The 22,655-nt window shown below is 38.1% G+C and overlaps 1 protein-coding gene across 1 annotated transcript in view; it reads right to left on the bottom strand.

The window, feature by feature from the left end:
- Nucleotides 1-245: 245 nt before the first annotated feature.
- Nucleotides 246-22,655, bottom strand: part of LOC103186406 (dystrophin-like) — a 775,626-nt gene continuing 753,216 nt past the window's right edge. Inside the window, 5 exon segments of the mRNA XM_042334068.1 lie at nucleotides 246-1,817; nucleotides 9,366-9,458; nucleotides 14,106-14,229; nucleotides 16,724-16,967; nucleotides 17,425-17,583. Of these exon segments, the coding sequence (XP_042190002.1) occupies nucleotides 1,720-1,817; nucleotides 9,366-9,458; nucleotides 14,106-14,229; nucleotides 16,724-16,967; nucleotides 17,425-17,583 (718 nt within the window). The 3' untranslated portion in view covers nucleotides 246-1,719.

The following is a 22,655-nucleotide window of genomic DNA, read 5'->3' as shown; positions in this document are numbered from 1 at the left end:
TGTCAAAATAATAATTTTTATGTGACTTGGTGCTTGCCTTTGTGCTTGCTAATCAAATACTGACTGACTTCAATAGAGGTTCTCAGACCTTGAAGAGCCTAAGTGTGAGTTTCCTATTCTTCAAAGTCTCTGGTGTAACCTAAATATCTAATTAACAGTACAGAGACCTGTACTAAGCACTATTAAAGAAAGAAGCCAGACAACATGCACTTTGTTTCAGCTTATAAATCAGGAACCAATATAAGTAATATAACTGCGTGCTTTATTTGTATACACAGTAAAGCAATATATAATACAATAGTAAGGCATATATTGTGTGGAACTTGATATGTGATGATAATGCAGGAAAAATATACTTTACAAAACAATTAGTATATGTAGTGAAGATGTTAATGTAATGCATAATGCAATATATTATGATATTTGAATAACAAACAATACTGGTTAAAATGACGTAACATGCTGCAGTGATATTTATGCACCAAGTTATACCGATTACTTCCATAGTCAAATACATTCAGGTCATACCAAAGTGAACTCAAATGTTTGATGATATAGTTTTTGAAGTAATGGTAATTTATATTTTGCATTTTTTCCTACGCACTCAAAAAAAAACTAGTATTCTATTTAATGAAATCACAACCGAGAACACAGCTGCTGCGAGCAAATATCTATTTCAGCAGAGATATTTGTGGTAAACTAACCCTTATTTGTACCTTACTTGAATGGATTAGAAAACAGATGATGCCTTAAAAAAGTTGGTTCAAGATTGACTTAGAAACAGAATGCAACTCTGAATAGTCACATGAATACATTTCAAAAACTTTCTCTATTGTGGAGAGGCTATTTGTGAAATTTAGTCAAAGTCTAATAGCAGATTTTATGCTTCTAACTTTAAATCTAAGGGCACTGATTTTTGTCCTGAATCTAATTTAACTGTTTTTTTGTGTTTTTAACTGGAGGGAAAATTTATCCAAAAACAAAAAAATGAGGTAGAAACAACATGGTACGAAATGATTTCTGCTGACTTTGTTGATAAAATATGTCTAATGCTGAACATATAAGAACTCTCCAAAGTGCAATTGTTATGCCTGAATTATAGTGGTTTCCTGGGAGATGCAGTGATTGATAACTAGTATTTCATTAAAAAAAGTTCAAATTCGTGACTGGATCCCAGATTAATTTGGTACTGCTATGTGCTACTGTAATTCACTGATTAAAAAGGAAATCTAGTTAAAACTAATCATTGATATTTCTCCGATTTGATTTTAGAGCTGTAATGTTGCAAAGACAAATTCATTACTGCTTATAATTTTAAAATGTTTTTTGGAGGGGAGTTGGAAGGTTTATAAACAATAAAATTATGTATATTTGTTAGAAAGCACCCTTTAGTGAACAATCTTCATAATTGTTACAAATTTAACAATCCGAAACACGTTCCATACAAAGCAATGGCAAGGTATGTAGCTACCAAGATTTTACGTTTTTGTTTTTTTTGTACAATTGCATAGAACTGTAAAACCTGCCATTGTTAACAAAACAATAACAGACTTAAGAAACTACTGAAATCTACAGTATATACCACTACCTTTCACAAAAAAATAGATGTTTTCTTTTTTTTCTTGTAAACCTGTACGGTCCAATCCTTTTATATTTTGTACGAACATATAAAAACCATGCTTGACATCTGAAGCCAATGTTGTGATAAAGCACATCTGGTTACTCTGCTGCCTCGTCATCAGTCATGACTGTCACTAAAGTTTCCATCGCTCTGCCTAAATCGTCCACCACATGGAAGAGGTTGCCTACATTGTTGCCTGCAGAGAGAAAAGAAAGGATATTTGTGAGTGACTGACTCATTTAAGTTTGTAAATGGTCCCATTCACCTTCTTCCTATCTGCTTAGGCATGGGGCAGGGTTGACCATCTCTGGACTAAGTAGTTAATCTCCACAGTGCCACACAGTCTGAGCAGAAAGGAGGGAGGGAGATAAATGGGAACTATTCAAGACGTATTATAAATCAAGACGTTTCTCATCTTATAAAAAAAATCCAAGGAAAATGGCTGCAGTTTTTCAGGACTACGAAGGAAAATGTTTGATGGAAAGGAGGAAAGGACAGAATTATTGTTAACTTTTAAACAATTTAAGGATAATTCCTCTTTCTAGCTGATCCAATGGATTCTGCCCTGTGGAAAGTAAAAAGACAGCCACTCTCCAAGGTGCTTGCTGCTCTGTAAAAGAGGTATTTGATGACAATGGAGTTAGAGTTAAACCATGAATTTTAACTTTTACTGGATCACAAACAATAACACCGGAACAGTGTTCAATAATGGACATTTCTTCAGATGATCTTGTTCAAATACAATTTTAGTCAACAAAAATCAAATCTGTTTTGCAGCTATTTCCACATAATGTTAGTCTTCACTGACACATTCCAGAAACTGCTTCTTCCATAAGAGCCAAGTTACATATTTGTTTCTTTCTATAATAACATCAGCATCTATTTCTCCAGGCTCAAATGAACTGTGTCTCTATAACCAGGATACATTGTTGCTTACCTACTCAAGCTGCACGTAGCACAGTTCAAGCACGTTACCAAGTAACAAATCTGACTCATAAATTATTCTGAGCTGGTTTTAAAATAGTTAATATTTACTAGAACAAAGTAACTCTTAACTCAAAAGACAAAGTGGGCAAGAGCTGCACTTATATTCCTTCCCTCATTGCTTTCTTCAAATCCTTAAACCAACTTGGCATGAAAACTATAGAACAATTGAAACAGAATTGATTTTTGCCCATTGTGATGTGGATAACACAGGTCAACAATACTTTCTCGTGCCCTGTGGGTGGGGTGGGGGGGGGGGAGGTGGCAGCTAGTGTTGTAATTTGTCATAGTGTTCCGACTTAAAATGGTAGCAGCTGATTTACATATTGTCAACAACTACCAATGTTGGCGTTTCAACCAAAGTGTAATTGTTCACATGACGAGTGGGTCCTGTTGTGCTTTTATTTCATGGCAATTTCAATGGGGGCTATTTAGGTTCACGTTCTTGTGGAATTCAAATGGAATTCTTACGAAATCTCCATCTAACGTGCGCTAAATTACTTTTCTTGCTCGTTTTTTGGTCATATGATGAAAAGGCCTGGAAGTTGGGTTGAAAACACAAAGAGCTCCTAAGATTAATAAATCTATACTACTCGTACTCTTGTTCCTATGTTTCTAATGCAGCTAAGATTAAAAAATGTACATTTATGTTGAGGATTTTTTTTCTAAAGCATTCAGGACTGTAAATTTGCACTTTAATTATTATTTATTTAGTTATTTTGCAAAATTCTAATTTTAACTTTCATAAAATACTATTTAGTTTCTCTTTTGTAAAACATTGCCAATGATGAGATGTTTTTCTTACTGGAAGCAATTGGAAGTATTGTTGAAAAACAAAATGAAAAATCACACTTCATGTTAAAAAATTAAAGCATTGCTAGGTAGCAGTGCTGGCTGGAAATGTATTGTAAAAAAGATGCATGGTTTTAACAGACAAGCAGAAAGTTATGTTAGCACAAATTGAGAAGCTACCCTATGGTGTTAACACTCCTGTCTGCTTTGCATGACAGTAACACATACTGATTTATACCAGGAAGTAATTCTTAAGCCCCTCTACCTCCTGACTAGATCGGTCTGTTTTTCACTATCAGTTTATGCTGGTTAAAAAATCATTAAATCTAAATTAATTCAGGCACAGCATGGTACTATTTTATTGACATACTAAAGAAAAAAAAGACTCATGTGGGAAAACACAAATTTTAAGAATTTGTCGAATTAATTTCATATTGACTAAACACTTCGAATGCACCAAAGGCAAAATCTGAATGTGATGAACCTGAGCACCACAATTGACTATTGGCCAAGTTCACTGTTTCAAGTAAATTCTGAACATTCATGCTTTTTAAAAATAACATGTTTTGAATTTGTTTCCAAGTTTTCCGGCTTTACAGAGCAGTTTTGTTGCAGGGCAGTAGATAGACATCTAGGTTTAGGACCACAGAAATTACTATTCAGTCGATCAAGCCTATTCTGGTGTGAGCTTCTCCACCGGAGATGTAAACTCTAATTCCAATTTTCTGCTCTTTCCCCAGACCCATATTATGTATGTATATTATATACTGTATAAAAATTGACCGTCAGCCTAGCCGATAAGGATAATGCAATTTTCTTTATGATTATTTTAATTGATAACTTCAAGGTACACCCACTAGCCTGGATGACAATGACGAACTAGAATTCACTATACTTTGATGATTTAAATCCTGGGCATGGGGTGGGTTGAAAGTAAAATCCATTTCTCGAATTTGATGGCAGTTAATATTTGATTTGTTTCTAAAGACTTTCTCTTATTGGCCTGACATTATATTTCAACACCCCACTCAGAACAGTGCAATATAAATGGTCCTCACAATGACTACTACAGTAATGCCAGATTTGGAATAATCGTGTGCCTTTTGGGAATCAAAGTGTTAGAAATAGTTAAATTTGGGAATACTAATAGTAGCAAAGGGGAAACATTTAGTTTCTCGCTTCCTTGGTATAATTGTCATATGTTTTATGATTCTCTTAATATCTTTACTGCCATGCAAGTCAAAACAGCAATAAGGTGTGAAGCAACTTGAGGCTGCGTAAGTGATGGCCATATAAATGAACTAACAGTGCATTAGTACAGTTCTATTTCCCCAACATGCTAACAAAAGGACAGAGATAAATATCTCCCTCTCCAACCTACTCTCAATAGCTCAGGGTTAAATACTGATCTCTCTCACTATGTTAGCAATGGGCCAAGGGGAATTAGGAATCTCTCTAATAATATTTAATTATTGTATTTATTTTAATTTATAATGAAAGAAAAACACTATAACTTTGATCTAAACTTTAAAGCTGGGCTGATACACATGAAAAAATAACTAAAATACAAACGCATTCACTTCTAATAAATCATTACAACCTAGGAAAGCATTTTTAAAGGAAATATTTGCTGCCTTGTGAAAGCTGTTAACAGCACAGATCTACTACATAAGTTAGTACTTCAAGCTGTCAACAGGTATGTGAAATGCACATAAAGAACACACCACAATTGCACATAACACTAACAATGCAAGAAGCCAGCATGTCTAAAGCAGTGCAGCATTGCTCTGGCTGTGAGTTTTTCTCACCAACCTCTTTCACGGGTTTTCCAGGGGCATCCCTCCCTTTAGTGATAGATAAAAATAGAAGATGGAAAGAAAGGAAAAAAAGAACAATATTGTTGATGAACTTGTTTCATATTGACAATGATAACTATAAACACTTTCATGCTAGCAATTTAATTTGAAAATGAAAACAAACAGTACAGACTAAGTGACTGATATTGAGAAAATCATCATGGGTTAGTGATATACAATATTAATGTTTCTATGAGTTATACGTCTTGAAGTTAGTGCCACTGTGAACTCAGCATTCATCGGGATACTGTATCTCATCCAAGGACAGTGCTCCCCAAAAGTTTAGTGCCCCTTTGACACCACATTGGCAAGTATGGCCACTAAACGCAGACACAGCTTGAGTGAACAACCGTCTTTTTTGGTCAGTCGGGTGTCTTGACTCTCGTGGAAACCCATCACCATGCTTAAGAGTAACCTGTCATTGACATGAGAGGATGTCACCGAGGAGAGGGAGCCGATTGCAGCCTATGGGCCACCAGTTGGACCACGCTGATCTACATAATCGAGACATCTTTACCAGAAAGGCCACATTTCATCACATGACTTGGTCCGACATTCAGTTAATAAATTGGTAGTGAATGATGTGGTCACTATTTTACCACAAGCTTTCAATGCAGTTGAAATTATAATTCAACGCAGTTGAAAGTACAGTGCATTAGTTATGGAACAAATACTGCAGGATTAGGTCCCTTAAAATCATGTTTGGTAGAAAACAAATCAGGAACAAAATTTATGAATCTAAGTAAAACTAGTACCAGTGTTGAGAAATAAAGTTACAAAACAATAATTACAAATATTTTAAGTAACAATTCCCTTTCTAATACATTCTGCAAGTAGTGAAAATTACCTGAAAATGGACATAAGGCTGTAATTCAAAGTGTTAGATGCATATAGAGTACTCTATCATTCTAGTGGTTTAATATGTCACTGAATGGCTGAGTTGGATTTATTACTTGTAATTTATTTATGAGTATCTATAAACCTCAACACAGGTTACTGAAAGCTGTTTTCACAGTACTGAAATATGTAACAACAGTTTTAGTTTCTCCTTACTGACATAGCCAGCAAATGTCTTTTTACTTGTGAAATAAGGCTTTGTTTGTCACCTTGTCAAAGCCCTGCTTTAGTCACATCTATAAATTATTAGAATTGCAAATGTGATCATCTATAAAGAGATATTTACAAGTTAGAATTTGAAAAAGAGACACAAACTTGTCACTACTCTGGCGACATGTTCTCCTTTCCTAGTGTTCGGCATCAGACAAACACGGAATCTAAGAGGGATGTGCAACGGATCAGCAAAAAACACTCCCAACAGTTTTTTTTAATTAGAAAGATTACTATTTCATAATTTAACTTTCACTTATCCACAACCCTCACTTTCAATTATAATTCAAATGCATTAAAAGAACTTAAGTACGCTGTGTCCTCTTCATATGAATGTCATTTAACACAGCTGCACTACTAAGCTCCACCACCGGTTGACTTGTACCCGCAGAAACTCAATTCTCTGAAATACTCCAAGCCACTTGTTCATTCATGTACTGATATAGGGCAACAATCTCCCTCACTGACTTATAATTCCACTCAGTTGCCACCACCATTGGTTTCACAAGAACTTCCTTGAAAATCTGATCGCCTCTGCAATTCTGCAATATCCTATTTCTCTTCAACAAATGTACTTCACAGGCCACGGGGCAAAAAGAATGTTCTCTGCATTATGCAAGATGACGGGTAACCATTGCATAAATCATTTGAAGGGAGGTATTCAACAGTGCACCGGCCCCATCAATTAGATCTCAACTTGGCATCTGGCTTTATTTAAAACATCAGCTGTTCCTCGTGGGTCTAACAGCTGTCTAATTCATTCTGTAACACAAGCACCAGCACGAAGAATAGTGGCATTCCCTTCAGGGAACCAAGAACTGAATTCCTAAAGGTTCAGTGTTAGTATCTGTTCCCTTCCACCCCATCAGTAAAGGGAATTAAAGTACAATTTAAATCTGCAGATAAAAACACTGCTGATCTTAACATTTTTATGATTATGAAAAAATAGGTTCTAAGAAGAAGAATCTATGATTTCCATGTATTTATAAATAGCTTTCCCCACCAATGTTCTTGTACATAAAGACAATGGTTGGTGCTGCACTGGGCTGTACATACCGGAAGGCCACAGATCCTAATCCCAGTCAGTGCTGACTGAGGTGATCTCAGATAGGGCAAAATATGGGGAACTACAATTGGCCAAGAAATCACCAGAAATCATCAGAAGTTTCAGCTTCTAATTGCTATGTGCCTTGTAGCTTAGTGATTAGAGCACGTGCCTCACAAGCAAGAGGACCTGGGTACGATTCCCGGGCAGGGTGAAATCTTAGGTAAGTTTCCTTACTCCACACACCTGTTTACCTAGCAGTAAATAGGAATCCAGTTGTTAGTCGATCGGCGGATCGCTTTACCAGGGGTAATAATCCCTTCAAATAATAATAATTTTGTCACTCAATCCACGACTGTTTATGGGACACAACTCTCCACAATTGGCTGCCGTGTCTCGTCCACAAAATATAACAGCCTTTAAAATAAAAATATAACATATTTTAAAATAAAAATAAAAATAAAATAAAAATATAATTCACTTTACAGTATATTTATTATGTGAAGTGCTTTGAGATGTCTCGAAGATGTGATATTATTATTATGTAGTGAGACTGTTTGAAAGTATTTGTGTCTGAACACAAGGTGAGAACAGAAACAGACATGTGAGGCAAGATCTAATAACTTCCCCAAATTCACTGGATAGACACATATGCAAAAAGTGACCATTAAGAGGAGGCACCAAAGGGTCTCAGCATTAGTAATAACTTTTAGGTAGGATGGTAGAAAGTGAGAAGAAAAACTTATTTGTATTGTATTTATACAGTACATTTGGTACAGTTTGTTTTTATTTACAAGTAAACCCATTATGAATATTAAGCAATCCTTATTCCAATAAAATGGTATAATGTAGGTTACCTTTTAGGTATACATTCAAAACCATAAAGAGGAGACTCAACATCAGCAATCCTCCTTTTAAACATACATGAAACTAAGATTATACTTAAAGTACAGCCAAGTACTTTTTATTCATAAAAACTGAAATAATACTTTTTAAAGATTTTTTTAAAAAAAAGTGAATAACCATTGAATGCTATTATTTGCTCCAACTCACAGTTTTAAACGCTCTAACACTAAAGACAAAATCTGGCCTTGTTTGGCTTTGTTGCATCATACACAGCTATGAGGATATACCTGGATATCAGGGCTATTTTCATTGAAACACAAAAGGTTAGAAGAGGATCTAATAGAGGTCTTCAGCATTCCAAAAGGTAACAAGGGAGCATTATTGTCACCTCAAGAGTTAAGGGAGAGGTTAAAAAAAGTTTTCACACCTAGTGTTATAAGAATATGGGACAAGTTTACCACAAGCTTTTAATTAAAGCTAATAACACTGATGGATTCATTGAATCATACAAATCACTACACAGTGTTAACTACTGTATTCTCAATTCACTGCACCTTTCCCATAGGTGATTTTATGTTGTTCCCTTTAAAAGTTTAAACATTGTTATGGTCTTGATCTCAATAGTCACTTGTGGCAAAGATTTCCCTGTTCTAACAAACCTCCACATAGAAGGTGTTTATTCTAACCTCTCCCAAAGTTCAACTGCCTGAGTTTATATCCCCTTGTTACCAAGTAGCCTGTGCTGTGACAAATCACAGGCCTAGTTATTTATTTTCATGACCTTACCTTTAACAATGGTCGGTGGAGCAAACATAGTCAAAACAATGTTCCAAATAGCGAAGGAAATAACTTCATCAAAAATATCATATCTGAGGAGGTTATCTCTCCATGAAAGTTTCTCAACATTTACAGAGATGAGAACATGCCAAAAGGACAGAAAACTTCCATCATTGGACTGGTCATTTCAAATTAATATTTACTTGAATTTTTATCTATAAGTACATACTAGCGGATCAGAGTGAAGCATATCCTTGTATGTGCCAGATTCAAATTATCCTCGTACAAATCTAACAAATGTTATCATAGTTAAATTAAGCTGAATGAATACACTTACTTCGAGAGCTTGGAAATGAATTGTTAAGCTGTTCCATCACATCCTCTAGTCCAGTGCTTGACCCCTGGGGAGGATTCATCAATTCATCCTCACCTGAAACAAGAAGTGGAATTTATAAGATGCACAAAGAAGTCACAATAAAGCATGCAGTCTCCTCTCGGCAATCGTATTTGATGGATTATGGTTACAGCAGAAATATCAATGTGCACGCGCCTTGTTATGCGTTAGGAACCTACCTCAATACCACAACTTCAATAATTTAAAAGCAAAGGTAGAATCTTGAAACAAAATGATAAAAGGTGGAAGTGCACCAATAGAATCTCAGGCTTCATAGGTTACTCTGCTACAACACCACCAACTTTTATATAGCAGCCCTCAAGCAAGGTAGTGTCCCAGAACGCTTGCTGCCCCACAGTTCTGCACAGAAAATATTTCAATGGGAAGCACCTTATAAATTCATATCAAATGATTCGCTGAACTTAGTGAGTGAAGCACATGACGTCCTTAGTGACTGATTTCTTTTTTATTTTATTTTTTATTTTTTATTGTATGAATCCTATAGTTATGTAACCTCTTAACTTATATAGCGTACAAGGTAGCAAGGTTGTGCCCCATTTAAACTGCACTTTAAGCATTGATGAAAATGATTTTCACATTGAATAGACGCTAAAGTACAGTATAAATCTGATTTTACAAACATTGATTCACTTTTTAACCTGAATCTTGAAGCCACCTTGAGGGATGTCTTTGGAATTGTATCAATGCCACCAGCTGCAGCGTAAATCTGGTTTTAGTGCAGATTTAAATTAACTGTCACATTTAGAAAACAACTAAGTTTAAAAGTTCTTGAGTGAACTATTGGTCCCACTTAAGATTTTAATGTTATTTGAGAGCTGATTGCACTCCCAGTCATAAGTGATAACAAGATTAGGTCAGTGGCAAATGCAATTGGATATCGAACATATAAATTAGGTTTTCTGTCCAAATCACTTTACTAGTGAGAACCTTGTTGAATCACTTGAAACAGTATAAAAGTGGTATGAAAAATGCTAGGGATTTTATTAATACAACGCCACCACCACCACCACCAACCACTTGTGTTTATATGGTGCCCTTCACATAGGAACACCTATGAGTTGCTATAAATTCAGGCATTCAGTGCTGCCTTCATCTTCAAATGACACCATTATCACACTAATAATCTTTGCATTTGATATAGGACCCTTATCACATCATCAAAATGCCTCAAAGAGCTTCACAGGATTTACTGTAAAGTGTTGAGATGCATTTGTAGATGAATGCAATGTCAATTTGAATACAGCATTATACGACAAATATCCCTAATGTGAATGACTGATTTTATCAGGAAAATAATTTGCCGGGACACTAGGAAAAACTACATTCTCTTTAACGTCCTCCTGAACAGGCAGATAGGATCTCAGCATGGCATTGAATTGTCAGCCTAGAATGTGAGCTCAAAATCCTGACGTAGCGCTTGAAAGAACACCCTTGTGACTCAGAGACGAAAGTGCCACCAACTGAGCTAGGCTGACGTCTAAATAATTGTGAATAACAGATAAAGCAAATTGAAGTTTAAGGCAGTAAATCTTGATTTTCCTTGAAGCTGAAAAGGTTGTGTTTCTTAGGTTAAGGATCATTACGATATTTTTCATTTGAATAAGGATCGGGCAAGAATACATTTACACTAAGGAAGTGGTCTTGGGCACAAGTTCCAAATGTTTTTTTCTGGTAAAGTAAATCAATAACCTTTTGGAGTTTGTGACATAAGTGACATACTACTTAACGATTAATTGTCCTGAATCAGCCAACAAAGGAATTTTTATCAATGTGCAAAATGACCGAGCGATAATTTACAGGTCTAGTATGGAATGGTTTTAATTCCATTAAATTTTCTTGTTAGAAGCTAACAGTATCTGTGAGGCAACACATTCACTGCTTTAAAATGACGCATTTGAATCTGCAAACTCAAACAGTTCTGCTCACTGCTATCCTGGGAAAGTGATTGAGATGATATTTTACCAGGCAATTTTCCTTCTCTATGACAACTTCATGAGATCACGTGTCTGTACTCCCCACCCAAACAAACTGCAGGTTTTAAAATACCTTATAAAATTAGAGATGCTGTTAGTGCTTCAGTGAGCAACACACCAGCTGGTTTGTGTTCTTCGAAGGACTGAACATTAATCATAAGAGATTCACAGACATTTACAGGAAACTGTTTGACCCATCAAGTGTGAAGTGCTTATGAGAGCAAGCTGCTCATTCAATCCCACTGCCCCGTCTTGTCTTCTTTCCCCCTCAAGCCTCCATTTTTCATAACAGAATCTAGAAACATGACCAACAATTATTGAAAGGTGGTGATGTCTATTGATGAGAGGACATAAAGAAGGCCAGATATGGCACCGTAGTGCCAGTGTTCAGGGGAGTAGTGCCAGAAAAGATCACAGAGATGGAGTGGAGGTCTTTGAAGACAAGAATGAGGATCATAATAGTCAATCGCTGGGGGAATTGGCGAGGATGGGGTTAATGGGCTAGTGGAGGCTTACGTGATACAGAATGTGTTCTGTGGAGTTCTGAATGATGCGGAGATTGTGGAGAGTAAAGCTGGGAAGGCCAGCGAGCAGGGCGTTGGGCGAAGTCAAGCCTGGCAGTGCCGAAGGCAGATAATTAAAGCAATAAGGAAGATAATTAGCTTGAGCAGAAATAAAGTCAAGGAGCAATGAATGTGGGTTGCGGCACCTATCAAAATTGGTTAATACTAGTATATGTCAATTAAAACTTGGGTAAAAAAAATAAAAGCTTCATAACTATCTGCTTAGGAATGAGGCCAAGGTCATTGGCATTCACTGTGTAGATGAAAATATTCCAAGAATTCATTAATGAGAAATAAAGTAACAAACGCTAACAATATTCAAAATTACTTGTAACTGATTAATAAAATGGGTTTCATTGTGACACTCCAGTTCTTTAAAGCAAAATTTTCAATCAAAATATTTAATGAATTTATATAACCTACACTCTGTCTTAATAAGGTATTTTTCTCACTTTTCAGGCATATGCTAGGATTTAACCCAGGAATAAACCTTTAAATAGAGCCCAACAGGAATACAAAAAGGATGTTATCTCATTATATCATTATTATTCTTACAGATGACTGTCCTGAATATGTTCAAATGTCCACAGCGCAGATTAAAAAACGTCCTAGTTCCTAAATATCACTAAGTGATAAGAATATTTGAGGCCTCAGTTTTAGTTTATGATTTCAAAATAGACTTACATTAGTGCTAAATTGCTAATATCATAGGTTATCCCGTTCGCTGTACTGGGAAATTGCCAATGGTCAGGATATCAGTGTACTCTCTACGTGCTAATATTTTATATTGTTTGTTTATTACCAAAGTCATTTGATTGAAAATAGAGTAATGTTCATCAGATATCGTCACGCATTCCACAGGCACATTTATGAGTGAGTCAATCCTCTTAGGAGCTTATTGAAAACCAACAAGCTGATCTTGCCTAATGTGAGACGGCCCCCTTAACATCATTTTTTTCTCTGTCTCTTTCCTCTCGTAAAGTTGTTGAATTATGCTGGTTCAACAGTGCTGGTCATCCTTCAGTACATTGTGGAGCAGCCATGTGCAAGCCTAGACAAGTGTTGTTGTCAGGGTATTCTATGCAGGAGATCACAGCTGAGCCGTGTCTTTACCTCACACACACACTCTCTGACACTGATCAAACTGAAATCTTAACTTGAAATGAAATGCAGAAAATTGGCTTCCAAATTAAGAATGAATTTAAGAATTTTACCAAATTCTGCACAATCTTCTCTCGAGGCTGAGACCAAGAAAAATCGAAATGAAGCTTGTGCTTGATATCAGAAAGGTACAATGCAATTCCCCTAATGCTGGCTGATCGAGCTATGTGAAAGGAGGGAAATAATATGGGCAAAGAATAAATTAACACACTTTGACGGAGAACCATACATTTGTACGACACAATGAGAGACCATTTCATCCATTGTATTAGTGTCGCTGTTTGCAATTAAGCCATATATATATATATATATATATCTCAATTCCCCGATCATACCCCATATCCTCTCATTCCCTTTCTCCATATGTGCTTTTCTAATTCCCTTGTAAATGCTCATTTGCATCTGCTCCAATAGTCACCTCTGGTAAATCAGGCCATTTTCCAAAAATCGTTTCGGAGAAAAAAAGACTTCCTAATATTCCTTTTAAGCTTTAAATTATGATTTTTATAATTAGTTATATAAATATATTTTACTCCCACTTTTCTTCAAATATCCAACAAAACACTGCTATCTGCACATCAGCTGTCTCCAAATCCCAGAGCTGATATAGTTCTCCCTAGGGATCCAGAGTTTTTCTTAGTTTTCCTGGACTGCTCCCATTGTCATTTCCTATCCTCTTACAGACTGCTTTAGCTGAGAAATGGTTATTCAAGACTATGAAGGCAAACCAAATTTAAGTGGTGGTAAAGGCTAGGATTTGAAACCACCTTTCACTGGCTTCTCCATCATTTACATTCCCAAAACTGAAACTTCAAAGGTATATGCGCGATTCTAAATTTTAAGTACAGCTCTTCGTAACAGCACAAAGTAACATGATTCCTGTTTGCAATCTCACTGGTGGTAGAGGAACACTCTCACTGTGATACATCCCAGCTCATTCAGGCTACAGTAGTACAGCGTCTTACCCAGCATTTCCGAAGTCTGACTGCCAACTCCGTGATGCAGCACTGGTTGACTGCTATCCGATCGTTGTGAGGAGCTGGAAGGGGAGGAGACGGTAGTACCATTCACCCTGACCTCCGTCTGAGGCTGCAAAAAACAACAAAGAAGTGATTAGCATTGATCCGAAAAAATGCTTATTTAATGTGTCCTTTACAGGTGGATGTGTTCTGAGATTAATTTACGGCCAGTCTAGCAAAAAAAACAAATTGAAGCAGATTAAAGACTTTGAATGCTTTGGCTCACTTGATCCAATTCACTGGAAAGTGTGCCATCAGATGCACTCGCTATCGCCCTATGGTTGGAAATGGTGATATGATGTGCCATATTATTGTGTTACTCCATGGTCACCTTTCCATTATCTAGCTCGTGTGGTGGCCAGCCTTTTTGGTTGGCCAAACAAATTGTTTTTTCTTTATTGAGTTTTTCTTCATTTGTGGCCGTGCCATGGCTCAGTAGTATCGATTTGGTGGGACTTGCAACTTCTTGATGCCCCCAAAACGGCCACCACACTAAGGGCCTCTTTTGGGGTGTCGAGAAGTGGCCCGACGAACACCCGCACCAGTCCAGGCAAATCAAAACCTTATTTCCAGCAGCTACTGAGCAGAGGTACCGATGGCACAGCCGTAAATGAAGAAAAATTTAATAAAGAAAAAATTATTTGGTTGGACAACCAAAAAGGTTGGCCATCACTGATCTAGCTCTTGCTACTGCTTAGCCTCACCTCATTTGAAATGTAGATACGTTCAAGTCAACAGGTCTTAAGTCAGATGTGCTTGGGAGTATGAACATAGCCTAAAGACCCAATTGCTTCATAAAATTTATTGTAACATTAATGCATTGTTTCAGATTTGGTTTTAGACATTTTAGAAATCTAAAATATCTCTACTCTTGGTCATGCAACGAGGTGGCAAGTTGCCTCTCTGAAAAATTAAATACAATGAAGTGTTCTGCTTCAACCACAGCTCAGCACTGGAGGTAGAACAATAAAAAGTAATCAGATTGAATAGCTGGAATGAGATGAAATATGATGAGGGGTTACAGAAGGTAGTAATATTTAGATTAATGAACAGAAGCTTTAGAGGAGAACTTATTGATGATCCTATAGAGTAGTTAGAAGGAAATAAAATTTACAAAAAGCAACTCAGAAACAACAACAACTTGTATTTATATAGAGTTCTATATAGTGCTGAACCAGGGAGAGGTGAGGTGATTGTAAGCACGATCAAAAAGGAAGGTGTTTGTGCAGGATTTGAAGGTGGAGAGGAAGGGGTCAGGGCAAAGGGATCAAGGAAGAGTTTTAGAGTGTAGTGGCTGAAGGCATGACCACCGATGGTGGAGCGTAGTGGATAAGGGACAAACAGGAGACCGGAGCCAGCTGAGAGAACGAGTGGTGAAGTGGGGAGTAAGCAGATCGGCATGGAGTTTTGGATTAATTGAATTTGGTGTATGGTGGAGCTGGCAGACCAGCAAGGAGTGCATTGGAATAACCCAGCAGGGAAGTGACACAGGCATGGATGAGGGTTTTGGCTGCATTGGAGGTACGGAGGGAGGCGGGAATGTGACAGAGGGGGACAAAAGCGATCCTGGTCAGGGAATGGATGTGTGGTACAAAGGAAAGCTACGGAATGAACCTGATGCCTAAGTTGTGCATGGATTCAGTGAATCTGAGGCAGAGCTCGAGGAGTTCAGACCCGCAGGAGAGAAGACTATGATGGGAGCCAACAAGTATGGCTTCCATCTTGTCGAGATTCAGCTGTAGGAAATTTGCTCATCCAGGCCTTGATGTCCGTCAAACAAACTGACAGGAAATCAGCGGACTGGGAGTCACAGCTGGGGGAGAAGTAGATTTGGGAGTCATCCGCATACATGGGGAAATTGACCCCATGTCTGCAGTTGACATCACTGAGAGGGAGCATGTAGATAAGGAAAAGAGGGGGGCCAAAGATGGAGCCTTGGGATAGCCCGCAGTTGACCGGGCGGGGGCGAGAGGAAAAAACATGTGACGAAATGTATTGTTGGCAGTTTATTAATTAGGACTCAAGCCAAGCAAGTGCAGTCCCACTAAGGTGGATGAGGGAGGAGAGACAGTGGAGGAGGATGGCGTGATCGACTGTGTTGAATGTGGTGGAGAGGTCCAGGATAATGGTGAGGCAGAGGGAGCCCTGGTCATACAGAGAGAGAGGACATAATTTGTTATTTTTATGAGCGCTGTCCCTATGCTGGGTGAGAAACAGACTGGAGGGGTTCGAGTAGGGTGTGGAGGGAGTGGTGTGAGCGAAGTTGATTTGCAATAACCTGTTCCGGGGGGGGGGGGGGGGGGAGGCTTTGGGGGCGTTGGCGGGGGAGGCTTTGGGGGTGTTGGCGGGGGAGGCTTTGGGGATGGATGTAGACTGAGGGGTAAACGACTGTCGAGTATGAGGGGGAAGAATTGGGAAGGATGTGGATGAGAGAAGGGTGGGGGTTTACCTGTCAAGGCGGGCCTTGCGGAATAGGTGGACGATGGGGCTCGTAAGAAATGAACCAAGTAAAATGACCCAATGATCTATCCTTTCTCAGTGTGTGACAAAGCTTAAACATTCACCTGCTCCAGGAGCTGTCTGAGCCGGTGCAGCTGGGATTCCAACTGCTTGTTATGATCCTCGAGGATCTGCATCCGGGCCTCAAGGCGACCTTTGTGCTGGCGAAGCAGCTTAGCTTCAGCGATGAGCTCAGCGTCCCTGGGACTTTGCGGTGAAACAGGAATCATCTCAGGAGGCGATGGCAAGGGGGACAGGCCCTTGTGATCATGCTGCTGCTTCAGCCTCTCGTACTCAGACTGAAGGTTCCTGCAAATAGAAAGAATACCAACTATCAGGTCGTATTCCACAGTAGCTGTACCACTTGCCCAAGTCTAAATCCTAAATCACAGAAGTATTTATCAGCATCAATATTAGTAAAGGTTTGAGATCTTGTGAATATAGCGCTCTTTTACATCTTCATAATGAGAATTTAAAAAAAAATTAAGTGTAGACCAACCTGTGTCTTAATAATAGAAATAATAATCCACTTCTCCTTAATTCTCTTACACAAATCCGTGGGAATATGGAAGCAGAATATGTAGAGTGGGGTTCCCTGCAGTTGATGACACATTTCTGATCATCTGAAGGAGGCCCTATTTGCGATTTCAGCTTGTTATTAAGGAATTCTGTTAGAATCTGTGTTGCTGCTTTGGGGGTGGGGGGGGTGTCGGGGTGGGTAGTGTTAATCCACCCATTCTCAGTATTCCTGTTCTTCCATCCTAACCTGTTTTCTTCTTCCAGATCAGATAGCACTCTTTCCAATTCCCCTCTCTCTTCGCTTTCCAGTGAAATGAGGATTTGAGCTGGGCTGCGAGGCTGGCTCAATGGTGACTCCTGGTTCAGACTCTGGCAGTAGTGCTGGATCAGCAAATGTTCATCATCTCTGCAAGGCATAATACGATAATTCTTGCATTTGATGAAATGTCTATATCATTACAATGTCTCTCTGCGTTCTGAGATGTTACACTGCGTGGAGGGTGCTACAAGTGTGCAAGTTGTTGTTGTCTCAAAGCACTTTACTGTCAAATGTAGTGACGGTCTTTTTGTAGGTGAACACAGCAGCCAATTTGCACACGACATCCCACAAACAGCCATGAGGTAAACCCTCATTTCCAATAGTGAAAAATCATGGGATCGACTTACAAAAATGTCAATGTGTTTCCTTCAAAACCTGTATTCATATTGACTCTCCCATTCCTACTTGCACTGGGAGGAATTCGGCAAAATGTGTCGTCAATAAGAAGCCACAATCTAACTTCATTAAAGTGAATCAAGAACACTCCTTTGTCTATCAGAAGTTAATAACCATTGGAAGAAATATTCTATGTAATCTTTTTTTTAAAATGTTTCTTTTTTTCTTCTTTCTTTCCCTCCCTTCTCGGCTTTGTAATCACCCTTCAGTAAGGATAGATGGTAGGCACTTTGTTCCCAAGGCTCTGCCTGGCTTGCTCAATAAGCAATCATTCAGAGATGTGCAGAAGCAGCCCCGGGTGAATTTACTTCCTTCTTGGCCTCTGCTCGTCACCTCCCGACACCACAGGGATGCAATAGATAACTTGCAGTGTGGAAAATCACATACGGAACCCTGCATTCTATCACTCTAGGAATCAAAGCATTATGGTGGAGCCTCCTCATATTAATTTAATCCTCAGAGACTACAATTTAATAAAATAAATTCAACTTTTATTATAAAAACTCTACTAATATGTTGAGTGTTACAGTTTCAATACTTAAATAAGACTAACTAACTGCCACATGCAATAAATTTAATAGAAAAATATATATTCCAGATTAGTGATATGGGGGAATCGACTCACACCATTGTTAATCATATGATTTTGAACCATATGTGACAGGCTGAAGGTCTCTTAAACCAGGAGTTTTCTGACTTGGAAAATGATTGGAGGCAGCTAGCTGATGTGACTATATCATCAACAGAGGCCTTTAAATCTCAGAAGAATTTCAACAAATAGAAATATCTTAAGTTATGTATTCATCAGGTTGCAAAGACACTGGTATAGAAAATGTCAGCAGAAATGGTTCCTTCCACCAGAACAAGTGCCTTAGGACATAAAGTGCATTTCCTGCAGGGAACCACCATGTGCATGTCATATCTATCGGGGAGAACTGGACTCTGCCAAGGATCTTGTGCATCAAAACAACATCCCTGCAGAAAGTGTATTTTATGTCCCAAGGCACCTTTTCTAATCCTCGTTGTCATTTCCACTGCTGTTTTCTTGACAACTGCTTTTTTAACCACAACTTTATAAACATTTTAACTCTTTTGTTCTCCCTCAAATCACCTAGAGTATGTTCTTTGATGCGACTAAAATAGCTTGAATACTGTTCACCTTTCTGGAGATCACTTGCAAGTTTATTATCTGATAAACTGCAGTGATTAAATCGAATTTGCAATGCTTCAGGCTGAATGTTCTTAGGTATGGTTGCATGGAGCTTCTTGGCTCCCACAGGGCACCCTGACATTCAACCACAATTTTTAAGCAAACTTCCCCAATACATGAATACGTAATATAGAACACACTTAAAAACAAATAGAGGAAGTGAGGAGTGATTTCCAGGCTCTCATCTCATCCCGGGGCTTAGATCTGGGGTATACGCCTCCTAATGATGCACCTTATCAAACATCTTTTGGAAATTCACATGCACAACATCCACTCCATTGCTTTTATCAATACTCTTATTTCCTCAAAGAACTCCATTAAATTTGTCAAGCAAGACTTGTCGTTTTCAAATCCACCCTGGTGAATAGTAATTAACCGATGGCTCTCTAAGTGATTTGTTTCTCTGGCTGGAAGGAAAGGAGAAAACGTCCATCGACTCTTGCAAGAAAGCAGATAAGAGCAGATATCAATTGAGCACAGCTCGGCTAATGAACTGTCCCCTACTGTCAAACTTCCTGCATCTTCTGCATCACAGCACTGGCAACACAATGATTGAGTGATCTTCAAGTGGTATCCCTAGCATGGAAGCTTCGCTCGCATTGTCAGCACGATTTGCAATTATTAAGTTTTCATTTCACGCAAGCGCAGAAACATCGCACCATCTCTTTCGTGATTAACCGCTACTAAAATAATGCATTCTCCACAAATGTCACCCCTAAACCTAATGGTAAATTTTGATCATTTTCAGAATGGCTCAAGAAATGACATTTCTGCCTTTGTTTGAAACATACACTGGTAGTGTTAATGAACCCGAGCAATTTGGAGCATCTTATTGCTGAGCAGATTACAGTCCGTGTGTGAAAACTACTGTTCCTGAACAGGCATAGGAATCTTATGGATGTAGAAAATTGTGTTCCCAACATGTGCTAGCCTTGGGAGTCCACAGAGATTAAAAATACAAAACAAGATTGCAGAGTTTACGATTCTTCAATATTAGGTCTATTATATTAGCATAGACTGCTGGAAGTATAAAAACAAAAGAATTGCACATGGGTAACCTCAGGGGAAATCTCTGCTGCATTCACCCAAATAAAGAAAAAAATATCAATCATCCTTACACAGTTACAATATGTATACTGCAGTTAGAATATCTTTTGGAGATTTTACTGCATTTATTATAAATTATTTTTGTCAAAGAAGCACTTATTAAAGAAAATTACATGTGAGAAATGTTTAACTTAAAAAGAAACTCCCTGCTGACATGGAACCGGGATCCAAGGCTGTGTGAAGCTGGCAGCCTTTGAACTGCTTGGAACAATGATTTGCTCTGAATTTTCACATTTTATCAGATGACGCCTAGTACTGGAGGAGGTCAATGCTAAGACTACAGTCTGTTGCAGACATTTCCCATTACACATCGAGCCCTGGGCTCATCTAAAATGTACTTAGTATTGTGGATGCTGGGGGGAATAAGGAAATTACAGATTCAAATCACTCTTCAAAATGATCTCAATAGCTTAGACATGAATGGGGTTTGAATGAGAATATAAAATAATAATAATAATCATCTTGGCATAGCTTTCACATCAGGACATCTCAAAGCATTTCACAGGATTACACTTTAAAGTGTAGTGACATTACTTTGAGTATCAATATAGTATAGAATAATTTACACTTGTATCACACCTTTAATATAAGATAAAGGCTCAAAGAGGCTTACACCTTACATGGGTGGTCAGAAAATCTGAGCATGGTAGAAACCGGGGTCAGGGGTTGGAGAAAGGTGACCGAAGGCATGATTGAAAAAGGTCGACTTTTGAATGCTTTTGAAATCAGGGCAGGAGAGTGAAAGGTGAAGGGATTTTTGGAGGATATTCCAGAGAGCTGGTGCACGTACAACTTTGTTCCTGACAACTTCAATCAAATCATTTTCCAGAGCTTTGGTGGCAAAAAAAAAAGTCCAATGAATCTTACAACGTACTGTGGAAAGTACAATAGATTGAAAAACACAACATAATTACTGATAGTTTGTAACTTGTCATTAAATATCGACCGATTTGGGAATCAATCCACCCCATATGAATGCAAAAAGAACAGAAATATTCAGGTCCAACCAATGCACCAAAGTCAGGGGGAGAGAAATTTATGCCCAAACCTATCAAAAAGTAAAGACGGGGGCAATAATTTTGACATTGTTGTATTTTCACTTCAAGTTATCTGAAATGGAATTATCAGTTTCAAGAAATGACAACCAAGTCCAGCCTTTACTAAAGTCACACAAAAGAAAAGAAAGATGAAAAACAGAATATTCTCCCGGTATATTTAAAGGAGAAGTTAAATCAAGAGGAGTCAAGGGTCCATCTATATTTTTCATTCTATCAGCCAGCTCAATGTCAACTCATTAGCAATGCTCTAAACAGGGCAATAAGCATAGCTTGAATGTGTGTTTGTGTGAACCAGCTTAGAAAGGATTCTGCCGGTGGGAGGGCAAGGACCCAAGTATTTTTAACATAAGCAGCTTCAGAGCATCTGCATTGCATTTATTATTCTATGTATTGTGTTGTTCCATGATATGCAATTGTAATCAGACAGATATCAGTGAAAAGCAAGGCAGTTGCCCAGGTACTGTTGCCCCACCACCTATTTGGCATCTTTGGCTTGGGATGTTGAGGACATGTCCACAGTTCTAAGTCATGATTGTTCACTTTATTGATCTGAAAAGGACGAGATGTTAGTGGACCTACCAAGACTCAAACCTCTTAGTCCCAATTGTAGTACTCAACAGTCCGAGTGAAAAAGATGTCATCAAGTGTAAAGTGGACAAGTAAGTGTTGGAAATTAGAGTTTAAGTGCACATCAAGTGTATTCTTGCTACTGTGCTTGATGCCTGAACAAGCATGGTTTGAACACAAGTATAATTAATAGGAAAAGCACTCATCACCAATTAAAGTAATTAAAATGTGTGTTAATCAGTTCCCAACCCCAGTAATAGAATTCCGTTCAGGATGATGCAGTTTTTTTTCGGAATTTATATCTTGCTAGTGCTGCTCATGACTTCTTTCCACAAGTACTATAATTAAACTCGCCCTACTCTAAGCTGTAAACATACAAGGGGAAAAGTGGGTCATGATTTTGTCAAAACCAGTGAATAGTTTAAATATCATGTCACAAGTTAACTCTTTTAAAAGATGCAAACTGTACCAGGTGCTCAAAGGGTTCACTGCCATTCTCAGATCAATGCATACATTCATCAATCTGTCAGATCTCTAACCTTTCAGGTGTATTAAATCATTTACTTTACTTCTTGGCCCATTATTGTCTCTGAAACTGAATGTCAAAAGTTCTGCCAGAAATGAAATGCTAAATTCTACAACAATTTATTATTTAAATTGCACACATTCTAATCTACCCTATAAACTTCTGGGATACACCGTGATGTCGCAGTCAATCTGTTTTCCTTATGGGCCTTCTCTCCAGAAAACCCCCACACACACCTGTCACACATTTCTGTTTAACACTTAAGAACAGTGTCAAAGAGGATCCATACACAGAT

The sequence above is a fragment of the Callorhinchus milii genome, unplaced genomic scaffold, assembly GCF_018977255.1.
Source record: "Callorhinchus milii isolate IMCB2004 unplaced genomic scaffold, IMCB_Cmil_1.0 Scaffold4, whole genome shotgun sequence".
Classification (NCBI taxonomy): Eukaryota; Metazoa; Chordata; class Chondrichthyes; order Chimaeriformes; family Callorhinchidae; genus Callorhinchus; species Callorhinchus milii.
The sequence above is the reverse complement of the archived record's forward strand: the minus strand, read 5'-3'. Positions and strand labels throughout refer to the sequence as shown.